At 35.3% G+C, this 21,273-nt stretch overlaps 2 protein-coding genes and 1 pseudogene across 3 annotated transcripts; all 3 read right to left on the bottom strand.

Moving 5' to 3' along the window:
• Positions 1-156: 156 nt before the first annotated feature.
• LOC123906424 (G-type lectin S-receptor-like serine/threonine-protein kinase At4g27290) lies at positions 157-3,806 on the bottom strand. 2 transcript variants are annotated; one of them, XM_045956322.1, is made up of 7 exons: positions 2,187-3,806; positions 1,949-2,083; positions 1,633-1,760; positions 1,332-1,539; positions 965-1,202; positions 724-874; positions 157-638 (listed from the first exon to the last, which is right to left on the bottom strand). In XM_045956322.1, the coding sequence occupies exons 1-7, from the start codon at positions 3,487-3,489 to the stop codon at positions 330-332; spliced, it is 2,472 nt and encodes an 823-aa protein (XP_045812278.1). In that variant the 5' UTR covers positions 3,490-3,806; the 3' UTR covers positions 157-329. The 2 variants fall into 2 exon arrangements, with proteins under 2 accessions (XP_045812278.1, XP_045812277.1); XM_045956321.1 differs by having other exon boundaries at positions 1,937-2,083.
• Positions 3,807-12,646: 8,840 nt separating this feature from the next.
• On the bottom strand, positions 12,647-14,290 carry LOC123906425 (annotated as a pseudogene).
• A 786-nt stretch (positions 14,291-15,076) lies between these two features.
• Positions 15,077-15,763, bottom strand: LOC123905303 (secreted RxLR effector protein 161-like). Its single transcript, XM_045954913.1, has one exon. It carries the CDS (start codon positions 15,761-15,763, stop codon positions 15,077-15,079), a length of 687 nt encoding a protein of 228 aa, XP_045810869.1.
• Positions 15,764-21,273: the final 5,510 nt, after the last annotated feature.

Consider the following 21,273-nt stretch of genomic DNA (forward strand, 5'->3'; position numbering starts at 1 on the left):
GGGGTTGGGTGTTACACATTTCACATACTAGCATTATATATAGGTGAAGTAATTGAGATGATATCTCTATATAGCCTCTATGCTGTTTTGTCCTGATTGCTTCTTCAAGCTAATGATAAAATCTCTAGAAGAGTAGTAGTTAGTTATTTCAAATCCTACGAGGAACATAGCCAAATTTCTTTCGCTGGAAACGTTTCCCAAAAAATATCCATCCTCATCTATAGCATAATTTGATACCTTATACATGCGTATCATTTGATAAATTACTAAAAAAATATAAAACAATACTTAAAAAATAACTAGACTATAATAAGCTCAAGAAAATAGTTTCATCTAGCATCTAATAAGGAAATGGTCACTTCATTTACTGAACTACAATCCTTTGCATTGGTCGACGAATTTGACTCTGTTGAAACATTTTTGGAAATGAAACCAGGTTCTTTAGGCTCCCCTAATTCCATCTCAGTGCTCCCCAACATTAGAATCACAGAGGCCATTGTAGGCCTATCTTCAGGATTCTGCTGTACACACAAGAGACTAACGTGCATACAACGCAACACTTCCGATACAACAAAAGTCTCACCTATGTTTGTGTCAATCAACTCTAAAGCTCTATTCTCTTTCCATACTGACCATGCCTGAATCATATAAGAAGTTTATATATTACTTCTAAGATTATAAATAAATTATATATACATGACATGTCATTTGCCAACGACTTACTTGGCCAACAAGGTTAAGAGTTCCATCTGTGTGATAATATGCTCTATTTCTTTTGCCACATATAATCTCCAATAATAAAATTCCGAAGCTAAAAACGTCAGATTTCACTGAAAACAATCCATCAACAGCATACTCCGGTGCCATGTACCCACTGCATATGAAAAAATTACAACAAATTAGAATATTCACATCCATGTAAATTAAGATAATATATAGTGTTCTACAATTATTAGATACTCACTAAGTCCCAATTATTCTCTTTGTATTTCCTTCGTAATGGTCTCCTCCGAAAGTTCTAGCTGTTCCAAAATCGGATATTTTTGGATTCAAACTATCGTCGAGTAAAACATTACTTGCTTTGAGGTCTCTATGGATAATCCTTAATCGAGAATCTTGGTGAAGATACAGAAGCCCCCTAGCAATTCCACAAATTATATTGAACCGTTTTGGCCAATCTAACAATTTACTCTTGGCAGTGTCTGTTTCATTTAGTGAAAGTTACCCATTAATTTAATAGAGTACTCAAATTCAGTTAAAAAGAACATTGTACCATAAATGTCATAAAGAAATGATACAATTAGATTTAAGCTTAATTTTTTTATTCGTACCAAAAATGAAGGAGTCCAGGCTACCATTAGCCATGTATTCATAAATCAACATTTGTTCCCCTTCAATGCAACAACCTAGTAGCTTTACTAGATTTCTGTGCTGAAGTTTTGCTATTAACTTTACTTCATTTATGAATTCGGTCATTCCTTGTCCCGAAATGCTTGAAAGTCTCTTAACAGCAATTTCTAGATCACTGGTTAATTTTCCCTACATAATCACATTCATTTACATTGCATATAATATCAATATTTCTGTAATAGTTGTTTTTTCTCTGGTAATAATACTCAGATATTCAATTACCTTATACACAGTTCCAAAACCACCTTTGCCAATTTTATTGTTTTTGGAGAAGCCATTAGTTGCAGTGGAAATTGTTGGCAGATCAAACAATGGGAGATCAAGATCATCTACATGCCTTTCTGATCTGTCTACGAAGGAGAGAAACGAGATGAGGAAATCAAAATGGGCTAGAGAATATATTAAAATGCATGTTTCACATGACGAATACATATATAATGTGATGTTGGTGATGCTAATCAATTTAATCTAATGGAAAACTTTATTCGTGTTAGTTAACTAAGATACTAATTAATCTAAAACTCACCAAGATTTTTACCTACAGTCTTCTTCTGGACTCTGCAGATTAAATAAATACACACCAAAAGCACCCCAAAAATTAAAATAACAGTGGTGGCTACTATGGCCGCTGTGTTGTTCCTTTTGTGCATATGGTTAGGTTCTTCACTGTTGACTATATGATTGTGAGAAAAAAAAAAACAAAGTTATATTTGGATCCAATGAGTGACATTGAAATTTCAAATCCAAAATCAAACCTTAATTAGCAGTTAGTTTACCTAACTCTGAACCAAACATCCGGATATAGAGATCTTGCCCGGCATCTTGAAACTGTCGTATGTCAATTAGATCACCAAACCACATAACACAACCACTCCCTTCTCCACTTATGTTTGAATTTGTATAAGCCATACAAGAACAATTTTTTAAACATTTTTCTCTGCATTCCTCAAGATTCATGCTAACATTCAACCAAGAATGTGTAGTATCTGGAACTTTTAAGCCTTGAAATTTGACAAACCCGTCTTTATTTGTATGATTGTGATTGCAACTCAAATGTTTATCGCGCACACATCCTTGACTCCAATCAGATGCTATCCATGCTTGTGGTGACTTTGGACTAAACCCATTGAAACATTGACAAACCTGTTGTTGTGTCATTATGCAATTTCCATAGGGTCCACAAAGACCATAAGTGTCACAAAAATCTTTGGGAAGTGTTACATATGTCCTCCAATTATGTTCTTGTTCATCCCATACATAACGATGTTGTTTTGTTTGCTCGACTACTACTTTTGAGATAACGGTATTGATCTCGATGCTATATGAATAGAAGATTTCATCATTGTTGGAAACAATCTGGTAATGTAAGAATGAGTTTGAAACTTGTTCTGGCAATGCACTAAAGTGTAAACCATTCCATGGTCCAATCCTGAAAACTTTTTCACTTCCATTCATCATATAATACTCAGGATAATCATTGAGTACTAAACCCCAACTAACATCTCCTATGGATGGATCTTCAGGACTCTTCCAAGATGTTAATTTCCAATCATGACCATTTCTTAGATTCCTTCCCAATTTCATTCCTTCTAAAAAGGTATCTGATGGATAATCAAAACTCTGCCATAAATACTGCTCTTCTTGGTTTGTTTCTCCTTCATTTCTTACTACAAGATTGCCACTGTCTAAGAGCACTGCAACTGGATTATGCACTTGTTTTTGGTCTGTTGTTGTGTACCAAACAAAGGAGCTATTTTGAGCGAGGACAAGGTTACCTGTGCTGTTGAGTTGTAATATGTAGTTTGAATTTGAAGTACCATTGATGGGATTGAGTCTGTTTGCAACCCAAACAATATTTTGAACAGGAATGTTCTTGTACCAAATACCAAGGTAAGTTTTGTTAGAGTTACCTGGAGTGAAGAAACCAAGTTCAAATCTTCCACTTTTGGACACTAAGGTATTATTATTATTATTGCTGATTGATTGTGACAAACCAAGAGAATCAGCTGCTATGGAAAATTTGATAGAGTAAATAAGTATATAGGAAACTATAATAATCATGAAACCAAGAATTTCCATATTGAATTTTGAATGAAATATATGAATTTGGAGCTATATGTATAAATACACAAAGTCAAGCACACTATAGGATAGGATGCTTTTCATATATTAAGTCAAGCACGTGCAGACCCCACATGACATTTTTTCTTCTACAAGTGTGGAAAATTTCCTCATTTCACCTAGTATTGATCACCTTTTTCATAAAGTATCTTTCTAAGATATGATATTGATTTTCATGAAATAATTTAGAAGCTGTTCTAACCATTCTATATTATCTTAACCTACCTATTGAACTAAAATATTTGGATTGATGGAACCAAAGACAACATTTAAAAAATAAATTATCAATTTAATCTTTGAAATATTACTCTTTCTCTAATTTAGTCCATGAAATATATATATATATATATATATATATATATATATATGGGGAGGGATCATATTACACCGGTGTAACATTTGAGTAATGTTACACCGCTCAATAACGCTTTAACGAATACAAATTTTACAAAATCCACCGTTTGATTGAAAGTTTATATCATATAGATCATCTAAGTTAGAATTTTTAAAAATCTAAAATCGTTTGATATGTTATTGAGATCGATCAAGATGAACAATATTCAATAAAAACGCATAAACCATTAATCTTGATTGGTCTCAATAACATACCAGCCGTCACATTGAACTCAAGGATTTTCTTGTAGATCGGGTTCAATTCGGGTTTTACCTTAAATCTTATGGTTTCGGCACTAGCTCAAGCATGTTAACCGAGTTGGGTCAAATACCCTTTTGTGATAAATTTCCAATTTTGTGTGCTATCTTTGAGCAATGGAACTCCGGTGGTCATTTGGATGTGTTGACACGAGACAGGTCCTCTCACTTCATTCAATGGGATCCAGGAGGGTGGTCTCTTGTTCATTGGAGGAGTCAACCTGCAAAGGAAACTCTTTATCAAGACGAGAACTCGGGGTCGAGTTCTTTTGAGGTATAAGAGACTGATGTAGGAGGATTTCTTCTGTATATTATTATTTTAGTTAGATTTAGTTTTATTATATTTTAGGTTGATTTCTTATTTTTATATTTCACCTAGGTTAGTTATTTTTATATTTTAGGTAGATTTGTAATTTTTATTTAGCTAGGTTTGTTGTTTTTATTTTTACAATCTTTTAGGAGATTTGTTAATTTTATTTTTCACTCCTATTTAAGCTAAATTATTGTAGCCTTGAAGGAACCTTTTTATATTTTAGGTGGATTCCAAATTACTCCTTCTGGTGGATTCCAGAAGTCTAGTGGATTCTAGATTAGTTACTTTTTCTGGTGGATTCCGGAAATCTGGTGGATTCCAGAGCCTTATCTAACAGGTTTGTCGCTTGCGAACTTGTGTTTTATTATAGGATTAGCGCTTGCTTTTCCTTCACGCTTTCGTACTGCGTCAGTTGGCATCATAGCAGGTTTCCCCTGTTCTTTTGTGAATTGATCAGCCATGGGAGATCAACCGGTGACGAGGGCAGACTTTGACGATTTAGCTACAATGGTCAAAGCTCTATCGGATAAGTTGACGACATTGACGACTAAGGGGGACGACATCGCTAACAACAACCGAAACTACAACAGCAATAAAAACAATAACAACAACAGAAACGGCGACAACAACCGCAACAACCCATCTACTGATGACTCGAGTTCTGAGGATGAGGAAGTTGTGTCCGAAAAGGGAGGTGAAGAGACTCCAACTAGGATAAAAAAATTGTCTTGTGCAAGTCTGGCGATCCACAACTTGATGTCGACCTACTTGTGGTAGCTCCGTCTAAGCCAGATGTATTTGTGCGAAATCCGGCAACAACCTCACCGCCACTAGAACCTCCGGACACTAGGATGCATGCAGCGACTTCCATCTCAGCAAAACCGCCGCATCACAGCCGTCACATTGAACTCAAGGATTTTCTTGTAGATCGGGTTCATTTCGGGTTTTACCTTAAATCTTATGGTTTCGGCACTAGCTCAAGCATGTTAACCGAGTTGGGTCAAATACCCTTTTGTGATAAATTTCCAATTTTGTGTGCTATCTTTGAACAATGGAACTCCAGTGGTCATTTGGATGTGTTGACACGAGACAGGTCCTCTCACTTCATTCAATGGGATCCAGGAGGGTGGTCTCTTGTTCATTGGAGGAGTCAACCTGCAAAGGAAACTCTTTATCAAGACGAGAACTCGGGGTCGAGTTCTTTTGAGGTAGAAGAGACTGATGTAGGAGGATTTCTTCTGTATATTATTATTTTAGTTAGATTTAGTTTTATTATATTTTAGGTTGATTTCTTATTTTTATATTTCACCTAGGTTAGTTATTTTTATATTTTAGATAGATTTGTAATTTTTATTTAGCTAGGCTTGTTGTTTTTATTTTTACAATCTTTTAGGAGATTTGTTAATTTTATTTTTCACTCCTATTTAAGCTAAATTATTGTAGCCTTGAAGGAACCTTTTGATTTGAATAAACATACAGAGATTTTTCTCAAATTTGGTGGATTCCAAATTACTCATTCTGGTGGATTCCAGAAGTCTAGTGGATTCTAGATTAGTTACTCTTTCTGGTGGATTCCGGAAATCTGGTGGATTCCAGAGCCTTATCTAACAGGTTTGTCGCTTGCGAACCTGTGTTTTATTATAGGATTAGCGCTTGCTTTTCCTTCACGCTTCCGTACTGTGTCAGTACGCAGTACGAAAGCGTGAAGGAAAAGCAAGCGCTAATCCTATAATAAAACACAGGTTCGCAAGCGACAAACCTGTGGCTCTGGATTCCACTAGATTTCCGGAATCCACCAGAAAGAGTAACTAATCTAGAATCCACTAGACTTCCGGAATCCACCAAATTTGAGAAAAATCTCGGTATTTTTATTAAATCAAAAGGTTGCCTTCAAGGCTACAATAGTTTAGCTTAAATATGAGTGGAAAATAAAAATAACAAATCTCCTAAAAGATTGTAAAAGAAAATAACAAACCTAACTAAATAAAAATAACAAATCTACCTAAAATATAAAAATAACTAATCTAGGTGAAATATAAAAATAAGAAATCTAGATAAAATATATTAAAACTAAATCTATCTAAAATAATAATTTACAAAAGAAACCCTCCTACATCAGTCTCCTCTACCTCAAAAGAACTCGACCCCGAGTTCTCATCTTGATACTGACTCATGCGTTTATCATAGTAGAAACTTAGTACTGGTTCTGCTTTAATTATCAAATTCTTTCTCGTTTGCTTGATTGCTACTTTTTGCTCTTCCTTTAGTCTTGCCTAATACCGACTCTTTTCTTCTTTAAAAACTTGATTTTTCTCCTCTAACTTGAGATAATAGCTTGTTAATCCATCTAATAACTCCACAAGGTCGGTAGAGCTTATATGCATAACATGAGAACACCGATACAAGTTCAAAAGTTTCTTTGTTTTTGTGGTCCTTAAGGTCGCATCATATTGCGCTGCCGACGACGATAAATTTGTTACACGACATTCTTTCTCCTTTGTTTCTTCATCAATTTCTGTCATCGCCTCTATTTGGATGTCGCAATCCATGCCATTGTTGTTCTCGTTGAAACTACCCTCCAATTCTAGATTGAGCACTCCTTCCTCATCGATTGTAGTTTCTACCATTTTAGACTCCACATCCGTTTGATCCTCTTTCTCTGAATCATCATGTTCATCGATCTCTTCCTTCTCATATTTTGATTCTTCAACTTCAACCGAAGCATCTTGTTCAACAACTACTTCGGTTTCTTTCGGTTTGGATTTATAAGTAGGATCGTCAAGTTTCTCGAGAAGAGATGGTTGGTTATCATCTAGGGTTTCAGTAGCTATGTGACGTAGATGAAAATTATTGGCATGATTGTTGTTATTGGCATTATTGAAGATGCTAAATGCTTCCTCGAATTTAACATTAACATACCAATTAACATACGTTATCAAAACAAAATGTTTAGCAATATCTTTAATCATTTTACGCGAGTTACCTGTCATTCTCTAAGCATGTCTCAAAAGGTCGGACAACGAGTAATCTTTGTTGTAATAAAACGGACAACGATATGTCGAATCAGAGATTTTAAACTCGTAGTAATCATCCTTCAACCTTTTGTAATATCTACGCTCATAGTATTCCAAATCAGATTCACCACGAGTATGTTCTGATTTTATGTATGTAACAATATGGTTGTTATTGCGAACCCTAATAACCAGAATTGATTCTCCCATGGCTGATCACGTTAGGGAAAGAACAGGAAAAACCTGCTATGATACCAACTGACGCAGTACGGAAGCGTGAAGGAAAAGTAAGCGCTAATCCTATAATAAAACACAGGTTCGCAATCGACAAACCTGTTGCTCTGGAATCCACCAGAAAGAGTAACTAATCTAGAATCAACTAGACTTCCGGAATCCACCAGAAGGAGTAATTTGGAATCCACCAAATTTGAGAAAAATCTCGATATTTTTATTAAATCAAAAGGTTGCCTTCAAGGCTACAATAGTTTAGCTTAAATAGGAGTGAAAAATAAAAATAACAAATCTCCTAAAAGATTGTAAAAGAAAATAACAAACCTAACTAAATAAAAATAACAAATCTACCTAAAATATAAAAATAAGTGATCTAGGTGAAATATAAAAATAAGAAATCTACATAAAATATAATAAAACTAAATCTATCTAAAATAATAATTTACTAAAGAAACCCTCCTACATCAGTTAACTGACGCAGTACGGAAGCGGGAAGGAAAAACAAGCGCTAATCCTATAATAAAACACAGGTTCGCAAGTGACAACCCTGTTAGATAAGGCTCTGGAATCCACCAGATTTCCGGAATCCACCAGAAAGAGTAACTAATCTAGAATCCACTAGACTTCCGGAATCCACCAGAAGGAGTAATTTGGAATCCACCAAATTTGAGAAAAATCTCTGAATGTTATTCCATCAAAAGGTTGCCTTCAAGGCTACAATAGTTAACTTAAATAGGAGTGGAAAATAAAAATAACAAATCTCCTAGAAGATTGTAAAAGAAAATAACAAACCTAACTAAATAAAAATAACAAATCTACCTAAAATATAAAAATAACTAATCTATGTGAAATATAAAAATAAGAAATCTACCTAAAATATAATAAAACTAAATCTATCTAAAATAATAAATTACTAAAGAAACCTTCCTACATCAGTCCCCTCTACCTCAAAATAACTCGACCCCGAGTTCTCATCTTGATACAGGCTCATGCGTTTATCATAGTAGAAACTTAGTACTGGTTCTGCTTTAATTATCAAATTCTTTCTCGTTTGCTTGATTGCTACTTTTTGCTCTTCCTTTAGTCTTGCCTCATACCGACTCTTTTCTTCTTTAAAAGCTTGATTTTTCTCCTCTAACTTGAGATAATAGCTTGTTAATCCATTTAATAACTCCACAAGGGCGGTAGAGCTTATATGCATAACATGAAAGTACCGATAAATGTTCATAAGTTTCTTTGTTTGTGTTGTCCTTAAGGTCGCATCATATTCCGCTGCCGACGACGATAAACTTGTTACACGATATTCTTTCTCCTTTGTTTCTTCTGAAGGGATTTAAGAGGGGTTTTTCAAAATAATTAATCCTCTTAGCAGAACAATCCCGATGAACGGATCTTGATTAAACCATTAATCACAAATCAAAGAACACAAAACCACAAGTTTATGTGTTTACCTCTTGAAGTGCAGAACCTTTGAGGTAGAAACTATTTCTGATCACGACAAAGCAAAGTAGCGATGCATCTACTCAATCCACACGAACAGAACTTCTCCGATGACCGGTGCTAGCCAATTCCACCAGAGATTCAGAGAGAATAGGGTTTAGGGAGCGGCGGCTAGGTTTCACTTTGTGAATTAGGTAAAACCTTTTAAAACTTCATCACAAGGGTTCTATTTATAGAACCACTTGTGTGGTCATCAAGCCAAGCACTGCACCGTACCTTATGGTGGACCGCATTTCTCTATTTTTCATAAATTAAATAATAAGTCATACTTAATTATTTAATTACTAATAGGTTTGGTTTAACTACACATTTGGTCCCTTACGTTTATTTTAGGTTTCAATTTGGTCCCTTACGTTTAAAAAGTATCAATTTGGTCCCTTACGTTTATTTTAAGTTTCAAGTTAGTCCTTTCCGTTAGTTTTGTCACTAACACCGTTTGAATAGTACACGTGTCAGCGTGTCCAAGTGCCACGTGTCAGTCCACGTATGCAAATTGACTGCCACATGTGACAAAATTGACGGAAAGGACCAACTTGAAACCTAAAATAAACGTAAGGGACCAAATTGATACTTTTTAAACGTAAGGGACCAAATTGAAACCTAAAATAAACGTAAGGGACCAAATGTATAGTTAAGCCTTACTAATAAGTCCTGCTTATTATTTTATAAATAAGTCTTACTTATTTATTTCTCTCATCTATCTGTCCTTTGTGTGTGACCCTATAGGTTCTCGTAACGTTGGCAATAATATTAAATCACATATTTAATATTATAAACAGTGAGCGGTATCTAGCAACACATCATTGCTACCCAAGTGACGAGAATGTCATGTGATCTGACGAAACCTGTATGTGATAACGATCGTGTGTATAATTACCCCTTTGCCCTTATATCTATATTGAATATAAGGCATAGATCGTGTCACCCTTGTATGGTTCAATATCTTATTTCTTGATCCCAGAATATACTGAGCAACAAATAAGCTCAATATCTCATATTGACTTAGTTCGGCGTGGCCACGCATTTTATCAGTCATATTCCATCAAGAGGCCTACAGATATTGCTCCTGTTGTTATGTAGGAGGGGCAAATTCCATCTAGGTCACTCATGTCCCTCAGCATGATTTATAGAGTACCCATCAACCGACTTTATAGTCATCCTGTTACGGACAATGTTTGAACGACAACTAAGTACTCTACTCCACATCTAGGGTCCATAGTGGTTTAAGGTCGAAGGGTGGTATACACCATTATCACTATGAGAATAACTTATGACACTTTTCATAACATACTATGTAGCATTCTCATGGCGGGTCAATCCAATATAAATATTACTCCTAATATTTATATCTATGTGAAGACTTGATATCTCATATCCATGACTCGTGAGATGAAGTCATCAATCTACTCACATAATAGTCTCTATGTTTTACTGTTATCCCACATCACAGTAAAACTTGACTATGGATACTTTAAGAATAGTGTCATTATGTTTAATGGAGTCTCACTATTAAGTCACACTTAATGTTCCATTAATTAGACTAGCTATTCTAGGGACTTTATTAGTTTGAAACAAACATAATAAAGAAATGCCTTATTATATATATTAAATATATAAATCAAAGTCATCATACAAAAGACGATTCTATCAAAATAGATTGGCTTTTAGGGCTTACTCCAACATATTCATCAATTTTTGTCATCGCCTCTATTTGGATGTCGCAACCCATGCCATTGTTGTTCTCGTTGAAACTACCCTCCAATTCTAGATTGAGCACTCCTTCCTCATCGATTGTAGTTTCTACCATTTTAGACTCCACATCCGTTTGATCCTCTTTCTCTGAATCATCATGTTCATCGATCTCTTCCTTCTCATATTTCGATTCTTCAACTTCAACCGAAGCATCTTGTTCAACAACTACTTCGGTTTCTTTCGGTTTGGATTTATAAGCAGGATCGTCAAGTTTCTCGAGAAGAGATGGTTGGTTATCATCTAGGGTTTCAGTAGCTATGTGACGTATATGAAAATTATTGGCATGATTGTTGTTATTGGCATTATTGAAGATGCTAAATGCTTCCTCGAATTTAACATTAACATACCAATTAACATACGTTATCAAAACAGAATGTTTAGCAATATCTTTAATCGTTTTACACGAGTTACCATCCATTCTCTAATCATGTCTCAAAAGGTCGGACAACGAGTAATCTTTGTTGTAACAAAACGGACAACGATATGTCGAATCAGAGATTTTAAACTCGTAGTAATCATCCTTCAACCTTTTGTAATATCTACGCTCATAGTATTCCAAATCAGATTCACCACGAGTATGTTCTGACTTTATGTACGTAACAATATGGTTGTTATTGCGAACCCTAATAACCGGAATTGATTCTCCCATGGCTGATCACGTTAGGGAAACAACATGAAAAACCTGCTCTGATACCAACTGACGCAGTACGGAAGCGGGAAGGAAAAACAAGCGCTAATCCTATAATAAAACACAGGTTCGCAAGCGACAACCCTGTTAGATAAGGCTCTGGAATCTACCAGATTTCCGGAATCCACCAGAAAGAGTAACTAATCTAGAATCCACTAGACTTCCGGAATCCACCAGAATGAGTAATTTGGAATCCACCAAATTTGAGAAAAATCTCTGAATTTTATTCAATCAAAAGGTTGTCTTCAAGGCTACAATAGTTTAGCTTAAATAGGAGTGGAAAATAAAAATAACAAATCTCCTAGAAGATTGTAAAAGAAAATAACAAACCTAACTAAATAAAAATAACAAATCTACCTAAAATATAAAAATAACTAATTTAGGTGAAATATAAAAATAAGAAATCTACCTAAAATATAATAAAACTAAATCTATCTAAAATAATAAATTACTAAAGAAACCCTCCTACATCATTAAACCATCCAAATTCAATGCCATGTTTGTTTTCCTAAATTCAACACCAACATTGATAAGAGACTCATTGCAAAATTGAATTGTATCAAAAGGGTCGGTGGGGGCATTCCCCAATCAAGTCCTTGAACTTGAACCAACAAGATTTTTTTAAGCATAATCGGAAGTGAAGAAGCCATAGAATGATGATTTGATAATATCCCAATTAAGTCAGAACTCCATCAAACCAACAACCAACAACACCCCAAATATAACACTGATAATAAGAAATAAAGATAGGTGGTGATTACCCGAAAGAGTGTCTTTTGGGCATTAGAAGGATTTGTGTTTATGATCAATTAACAAAAATTATAGATAGGAAAGAGCTTCAATTTAGCGACAATAATAGAATACAGAACAAGATGCTTATGGAGTACATTCTATATTTATTATCATGAAGTTTTAAATTAATTGTAACCAAATTTTCTTTAGACATTCATGTCTGAAGCATTTGAGCACTACTTTAATAGTTAGTGGTTTTATTTACTATGGAATTATAGTTTACTGCAATATTTACATTGATTTTCATCGAACACTTAAAGAGGTTATGGTCAATTCATAGTTTGAACTTATATACTTCCCACTTGAGCTTGAATTTGCTTCAATAGATTCCCTCCTCGTAATAAAACTTGGCTCCTTAGGCTCATCCAATGTCATCTCACTCCCTAACATTAGAATCATATCAGCCATGGTAGGCCTATCCTCTGGGTATTGTTGCACGCATAAGAGTGCAACGTGTATGCAACCTGATACTTCTGATACAATCAATGGTTGAATCCTCAATGTTTGAGTCGATTATTTGTAAAGCTCTTTCATGTTCCCAGAATGTCCATGCCTAATCATAAAAATAAAAATTATTACAGAAAAAGATAAAGTTAATAACAAGTAAACTTTTAACATGAAAAATTAACATTTATCCTAGTACTTACGTAAGCAACAAGGTTAAGAGTTTGCTTTGCACGATAACAGACTCGGTTTTTCTTCCCACATATAATCTCTAATATCAAAATACCAAAGCTGAAAACATCATATTTCACGGAAAATTGCCCGTCAATAGCATACTCTGGTGCCATGTACCCACTGCAATAAACCATCGAGAGAAAAATATAAAATATGCATGTCATATGTGTAAAAGTAAAATAAACTATGGCTCTAGACAGTTAAATACTCACTATGTCCCAACAATTATATTTGTGTTTCCTCCAAAAGTTCTAGCCATTCCAAAATATGATATTATGGGACTCAAAGTATCACCTAGTAAAACATTACTTGTTTTGAGATCTCTATGAATAATCCTCAATCGAGAATCTTGATGAAGATACAAAAGCCCTCTAGCGATTCCACAAATTATCTGGAATCGCTTTGGCCAATCTAGCAATCGACTTTTGGTACGATCTGTATAATTCATAGTATTTCATAACAATTTGTCACTGATCAGTCACTGTATCATAAAACAATAGTGAGATTTAATATTAAATTTTTGTATTGAGATTACATACCAAAAATGAAGTAGTCTAAGCTACCATTAGACATGTATTCATAAACTAGCAACTTTTCATGTCTCTGAATGCAACAGCCAATAAGCTTAACAAGATTTCGGTACTGAACATTTGCAATTACTTTTACTTCATTTATGAATTCTCTCATCCCTTGTTTTGAGCTCTGTGAAAGTCTCTTGACAGCAATTTCTAGCCCACTTCCTAATTTTCCCTGGATAATCATTAATCACATTCATATGATTAGATATACTTACTACTTTTCTAGCTATTCTTACTAGTAATAGTAATCAATCACACTCCAATATTGAATTACCAAATAGACAGGTCCAAAACCACCTTCTCCAATCTTGTTCTTCTCTGAAAAGTTGTCAGTGGCAATAATAATTGTTGACAAATTAAGCAACGGGAGATCCATATCATTCTCGTGTCTTTCGTACTCACCTTCAGTCTTTCACTTCCCTGTAAACTGAGGCCAGCAACTGAGTCTGATTTAGTGGTACAGTTGTTATATTTTGAAGGATAACACCTGATGGAAGCCAGGGGTTAGTCCAAAATCTGATCCTTTTCCCATTCCCAATGTTCCACTGCATTCCGGAAATGACATCCTTCCACACTGCAAGAATACCCCTCCAACTGATGGAGCAATTTTGCTTCGGATTTACATTGGGGATAGAATCAGTTCCACATTTGTATTTGGATTTAAGTACCTGAACCCGGAGATGCTAGCATGTTCCAGGCTACCTTCATAAGAAGAGACTTGTTATAAAGATGAACATTTCGAATTCCCAGTCCGCCTTGATCTCTGGGTCTGCATATGTCTTCCCATGCTACAGTATGTCCGGTCCGTTTGATGTTTGTAGCTCCCCATATGAAATTATGCATGAGTTTCTCAATCTGCTTGCACACTCCTTTTGGAAGTAAGGTAGTTTGCATTGATGGCGCAGCACAACACAAGACTTGGTTCACCAAGCACAGGCTGCAGGCTCAGCAGACTTGGATTGCAGGCACAGGCAAGCACACAATGCAGGCAAGCTCATAGGCGCGCAGGCTTGAGCTTGAGCACAAACACAGTTTTGCAAAACTGTGATGAACAAGATGAAAACTGTTTCTTGATGATTTTGGTGAAAGAAGATTATGAAAACTTAGGGAAAAATAGAAATTTTATTCATCCTTAATGGGCAAAATCAAAAGTATTTTCAATGAATACACACTAGTGTATTTATATGGTTAGCTTGTACAACAAGTAAGCTTAACCAACTAGGCCTAACTAACTATCAACTAACCTAGTTAGTTTCTTAACAAACTAACTAACTCAAGTTAGTTCTAACTAACTTTTATTCAACAACTAACTAACTAATTCAAGATGAATTACACTTTTCAATACTCCTCCTTAATTCATACTTGAATTGCAAGCAACCAGACCTAAACTCCTCCTCAAGAACTCAAACCTGTCAAGTTTTACTGCTTTGGTAAAACCATCTGCAAGTTGTACCTCTGTTGGACAATATTGCACCTCAATCATACCATTTGCCACTTGTTCCCTGATGAAGTGAAATCTGGTAGCAATGTGCTTGCTCCTGCCATGTGAAATTGGATTTTTAGCAAGGCTTATAGAAGACTTGTTATCAATCCTAAGGATTAAAGGCTTCACTGGTTCACATTTGATTTCCTTCATTACTGAATTCAGCCAAATTGCTTGACATGCTGCAAATGTGCCTGCTATGTACTCAGCTTCACAGGATGAGAGTGCAGTCACAGCTTGTTTCTTTGTACACCAAGAGATTGCAGCATTATTGAACTTGAAAACATAACCTGATGTACTCCTCCTATCAGTTATGTCTCCACACCAATCACTATCAGAATACCCTATCAAAGTACTCCCTGCACTGCTTGTACCAATAGGGAATAGCAAGCCAAGTTCCAAAGTACCTTTAAGATATCTGAGGATTCTCTTAGCAGCTATCATGTGAGGTTTCCTTGGATCATGCATGAATCTGCTAATGACACTCACTGCATAGCAGATATCAGGCCTACTATTACACACATACCTCAATGAGCCAACTATTTGCCTAAACATAGTTGGATCAACCTTCTCTTCATCTGAGCACTCATCAAATTTTGTATTTGTCTCTTGATGGATTTGATAATGAATTGCAGCTTTCCATTTCAAATTTTTCAAGTAATTCACCAATGTACTTTTGCTGGTGCATTACTATACCATCTTCTCTTCTCATAAATTCCATTCCCAGAAAGAATGAAAGTTCACCAAGATCAGACATTTCAAATTCACATTTGAGCTTATGTTTCACTTTTGCAATTTCTGCATTTTTACTTCCAGTTATGAGCAAGTCATCAACATACAAGCAAATTATGACAATTTCTTCATCTTTAGGACAATGTACATATACACCAAACTCAGCTGCACATTTTTTGAACCCTATCTGAATCAGAAAGTCATCAATCCTCTTGTTCCATGCTCGAGGTGCCTGTTTTAAGCCATATGGAGCCTTATACAGCTTATACACCATTGCTTCTTTCCCTTTTACTTCAAAACCTGGAGGTTGTGACACATACACCTCCTCATCGAATGGACCATTTAAGAATGCTGACTTCACATCCAGATGGTATAAGCTCCATTTGTTCTTACAGGCCAATGCTACAACCAACCTTATAGTTTCAATTCTAGCAACTAGTGCAAACACCTCATTGTAGTCAATCTCATGCTTCTGTAAGAACCCTCTAGCAACTAACCTTGATTTATGCTTTGAAATTATGCCATCAGGGTTCAATTTCACTTTGAACACCCATTTCACATCAATCCTCTTTTTCTTGTCTGGCAAGGCAACTAGCTTCCAAGTCTGATTTTTCTCAATTGACTTATGGTCTTCTTCCATAGCCTTCTTCCACACATTGCTTTTCAAAGCATCTCTGTAATTCAATGGTTCAGAATCAGCTAGTAATGAAAAGTGAATGAGATCACCCTCATCATTCACTACATTGTCTTGAGTAACTTCACAGTCATTCAATCTAGCTGGTGCACGTTTAGTTCTCTGAGTTCTTGCAATCATATGAATTCTATCATCATCATCACTTGAGAGATTCATATTACCATCACTTTCCGTACCTTGATTCTGAGTAATGTCAGTGGCTGGTTCACCTTCTTCACCTCCATCAGATTCATCACTTGAACTTGGATAGATGAAGGTTGATTGTAATTCACTGTTATACACTGGTTCTTTCTCCCATTTCCATTTCTCTTCTTCATTCACAATTACATCTCTGCTGATGTGAACCTTCTGAGTAACTGGATTGTATAGCTTGTAGGCACCAGTTGGATGATACCCTGTAAGTATCATTATCTCACTTTTATCTTCAAGTTTGGTCCTTCTAGCATCTGGCACATGCTTATAACATAGTGAGCCAAATATCTTGAGATGTTTCACACTTGGTTTCCTCCCACACCAAGCTTCCTCTGGCAAAACTTCCAGTCTCTTTGTTGGACATTTATTCAAGATGTAAGTTGTTGTGAGCACAGCCTCACCCCAGAACTTGTGTGGCAAATTCTTCTGCTTAATCATGCTTCTTGCCATATCTAACAATGTTCTGTTCCTTCTTTCTGCTAATCCATTGTGCTGTGGTGTATATGGAGCAGTAACTTCATGTGTGATGCCTTGATTAGTACAGAAGTTCTCAAATTCTCTTGAGGTATACTCTCCACCACCATCAGTTCTCAAGATCTTAATTGATTTTTCACTTTCCTTTTCAATTAAGACTTTAAACTTCTTAAACACTTCTAAAGCTTCACTCTTTAACTTCAAAGTGTATAACCAGATCATTCTGCTCTATTCATCAACAAATGTAATGAAATACTTGCTTCCCCCTAATGAAGCAACTTCAAATGGACCACAGATGTCACTATGAATAACTTGCAATACAGCACTAGCTCTCTTAGGCATCTCAGCTACAAAAGGTTTTCTACTGTGCTTACTCTTCACACATATCTCACATATAGACTTCTTTGTCTTGAACTTAGGCAAACCATACACCAATTCCTTAGAATTTAAATCACTGAGGCTTCTATAGTTCGAGTGTCCATACTTTTTGTGCCAAAGTGCTTCAATCTCATCAATCACTGTGGTAGACATGCACATCATATCTACACTTGAGATTTTACACTTGTAGGTCCTGTTGTTTGACAAGCTGCATATCAAGATCAAGTTCTTCATTTTGTCAAACAGCTTCAGTGCATTGTCCTCCATGCTCACAGAGAACCCTCTTTGCACCAATTGACCTAAGCTGAGAAGATTGCAGTTCATACCAGGGACATATAACACTTCAGAGATGATCACTTTGCCTCCCTTCCTACTTTTGATCATTATGTTACCAATACCTTCAGCAGCAAGTTTTCTGCCATCAGCTAGCTTTATACTAGACCTCTTGCTTGCATCAAAATTGGTTAACCATTCTCTATGTGGTGTCATATGGTTTGAGCACCCTGAATCAAGAAACCATTCTTCATTTTTCTCACATTCATCTCCTATAGTAGCCATCATCAAGACTGACTTGACATCACTTTCTTCTGCTACATTAGCCTCTTGTTGATCCTTCTTGTACCAACACTCATCTGCAAAATGACCAGGCTTCTCATAGTTGTAGCATTTCACCTTGCTTTTATCAAAGTTCTTTTTCTTGTTTTTACCTTTGACAAAACCTCCTCCTTTAGAAGATTCAGCTTTGTCATCAGTTCTTGAACTCTGATCTTTAAGCCACTTTGCTTTATCTTTCCCTTTCTTTTTATAATTCTTGCTACTATCATCTTTCTTGTTGGTTTGAGCTTGCAGGGCTTGTTGATTCACCTTTTCTGAACCTCTACTAAGTACTTTGATCTCATGTGCTTCCAAAGCACTTTGTAATTACTCAATTTTCATAGTAGATGTATCTTTCACATATTCTATAGCTATTACTACATTATCAAAGTTTGGAGTTAAGGATCTTAGCACTTTCTCTACTACCATTTCATCAGTGACAGTCTCTCCACAATTTTGCATTTGATGCACAAGAGCAAGTAGTTTTGAGAAGAAATCACTTACTTTTTTATCCTCCTCCATCACCATAGATTCATATTGCCTTCTAAACGCCTGCAATTTCACCTTTTTAACCTTGGTACCACCATCATAGTAACCCTCAAGTATATCCCAAGCTTCTTTGGACTTAGTAGATTTTGAAATCTTTTCAAAATGTTGTGCATCGCAATTCTGCTGAATATAGAACAAAGCCTTACAGTCTTTCTTCTTATTCTCTTTGTATGTGTTTCTTTGATCATTAGTTGGATTTGCCCCCAACTCATCGTATCCATTTAGAACCACCTCAAGACACTCTTGAGCTCCAAATAACGATTTCATCACTGCACTCCATCTGTCCCAATTCTTCCCATCAAGAATCAGAATGTTCGTACGAAAACCTTGAGTATTCATCTTGAATCTTCAAGAAATCAATATACACAGCTCACTTAGTGTTTCTCCAATTGATTCCTTCACAATTAACTCTTGTTTTCCTGTGATTGAACCAGGCTCTTGATGCCAATTGATGGCGCTGCAGAACACAAGACTTGGTTCACCAAGCACATGCTGCAGGCTCAGCAGGCTTGGATTGCAGGCACAGGCAAGCACACAATGCAGGCAAGCTCATAGGCGCGCAGGCTTGAGCTTGAGCACAAACACAGTTTTGCAAAACTGTGATGAACAAGATGAAAATTGTTTCTTGATGATTTTGGTGAAAGAAGATTATGAAAACTTAGGGAAAAATAGAAATTTTATTCATCCTTAATGGGCCAAATCAAAAGTATTTACAATGAATACACACTAGTGTATTTATATGGTCAGCTTGTACAACAAGTAAGCTTAACCAACTAGGCCTAACTAACTATCAACTAACCTAGTTAGTTTCTTAACAAACTAACTAACTCAAGTTAGTTCTAACTAACTTTTATTCAACAAGTAACTAACTAATTCAAGATGAATTACACTTTTCAATATGCATAACATAGGTTGGGAGGGCAGCTAACACAGATTGTGTTAATGTGACCCTGTCTGCAAGCTAGCTGCTTTCCAAGAAGACAACCGTTTTCGGACCTTGTCAATTAGGAAGTCACTATGAAATTATAACTATTATCTTCTTCTCCACTATGAAATTATAACTTTCATGTAAACATTTGAACTTTAAGCAAACAACAAAGCCCGATCCTTCAAACACACAACGATCCTTCTACAGCGCCACCTAACTTAAACACGCAAAATCAGAGGCAAACGAAATAGATTAGTGTACTGTAGTGATGTAATCTTCTAAGGAAAATGCTAAAAAGTGTCCCGGAACTGTTTAAGGAACCAAATATAGTAATATCATATTGAAGTTTGTGCGGTCAACGTCTCGAAAGTATAAACAGTGTTATTTTTAATTAATTTTAAATTTTTTTTTTTGGTTTCCTTAACCAGTGTCCGGGGCACCGATAAGCATGACTCGTCTTCTAAAACTGTTTGCTTTTTTTTTTTTTTTTTTCTTTTCAAACTTTATTATTTTTTAATGTATTCTTCTTTAATTTATGAAAGTTTAAAAATAGAGCATTAACACATATATCATTTGTTTCATCTTATAAGAGAATGGTATATATAAAATAATTATACATGAATAAAAAGTAGACGAACAACAAATTGCACGCTAAATATTTCTTTATAACAAAAAATACAAATATAAAAATATAAGAATATATTCTCCTATTAGTGTCCAGAAAGATTAGGACAGGTACTGCTGTTATCATCCTAATACAATAATCCTTCGTGAAAAAAGAAATTCAGCCTAATACGAATACAATCATATCATGGAGATTACATTATTTCCTTATTAATAATTAAACCAAATATATTTCATATTCATTTTCATTGTCCTTTTCTTTTGTTTGAAATTGGACAGGTATTTTCATTATCATCTTCTTAGAGCATGGGAGCAACTAAAGTGACTAAACTAAGTTATTTTTTGTTGGGTCAAAATGCTACGTAGGATTTAAATAATTTATAGATAATTTAAGTCATTTTTCTTTCGATGGTAGTTGTTTATAAAAAATCAAAGTTGACCCCACATATCTATATTTTTTAAAATTTTAATGCATCGAATAAAATTAAAGTTACTTTTTTTGCACGAGGTACATTCATTAAAATTGTTATGAACTATTTCTAGAGAATAAGTAGAATAGAGAAGAAGGAGAGAAAGGGAGAAGAGAAAGGAATAGATTATTGTAATATTCTATTCAATGTATGTCTTTTACATTGTGAGATAGTCATATATATAGGAGATTACATGGGCCAAGAATATGGGCCTAGACTAATGAACATTCACATCTATATTATTCATAACACTCCCCCTTGGATGTCCATCGATGATATGCTTCATTAAAACCTTACTATTAAAAACTCAGTGGGAAAAATCATAGCGAAGGAAAAAGAGTACAACATTCCTTTGTGTGTGAACTGCCTCGTTAAAAACCTTACCAGGAAAACCCAGTGGGACAAAACCACGGTGAAGGGAAAAAGAGTG

The sequence above is a fragment of the Trifolium pratense genome, linkage group LG2 (genome assembly GCF_020283565.1).
Source record: "Trifolium pratense cultivar HEN17-A07 linkage group LG2, ARS_RC_1.1, whole genome shotgun sequence".
In the NCBI taxonomy this organism is placed as follows: domain Eukaryota; kingdom Viridiplantae; phylum Streptophyta; class Magnoliopsida; order Fabales; family Fabaceae; genus Trifolium; species Trifolium pratense.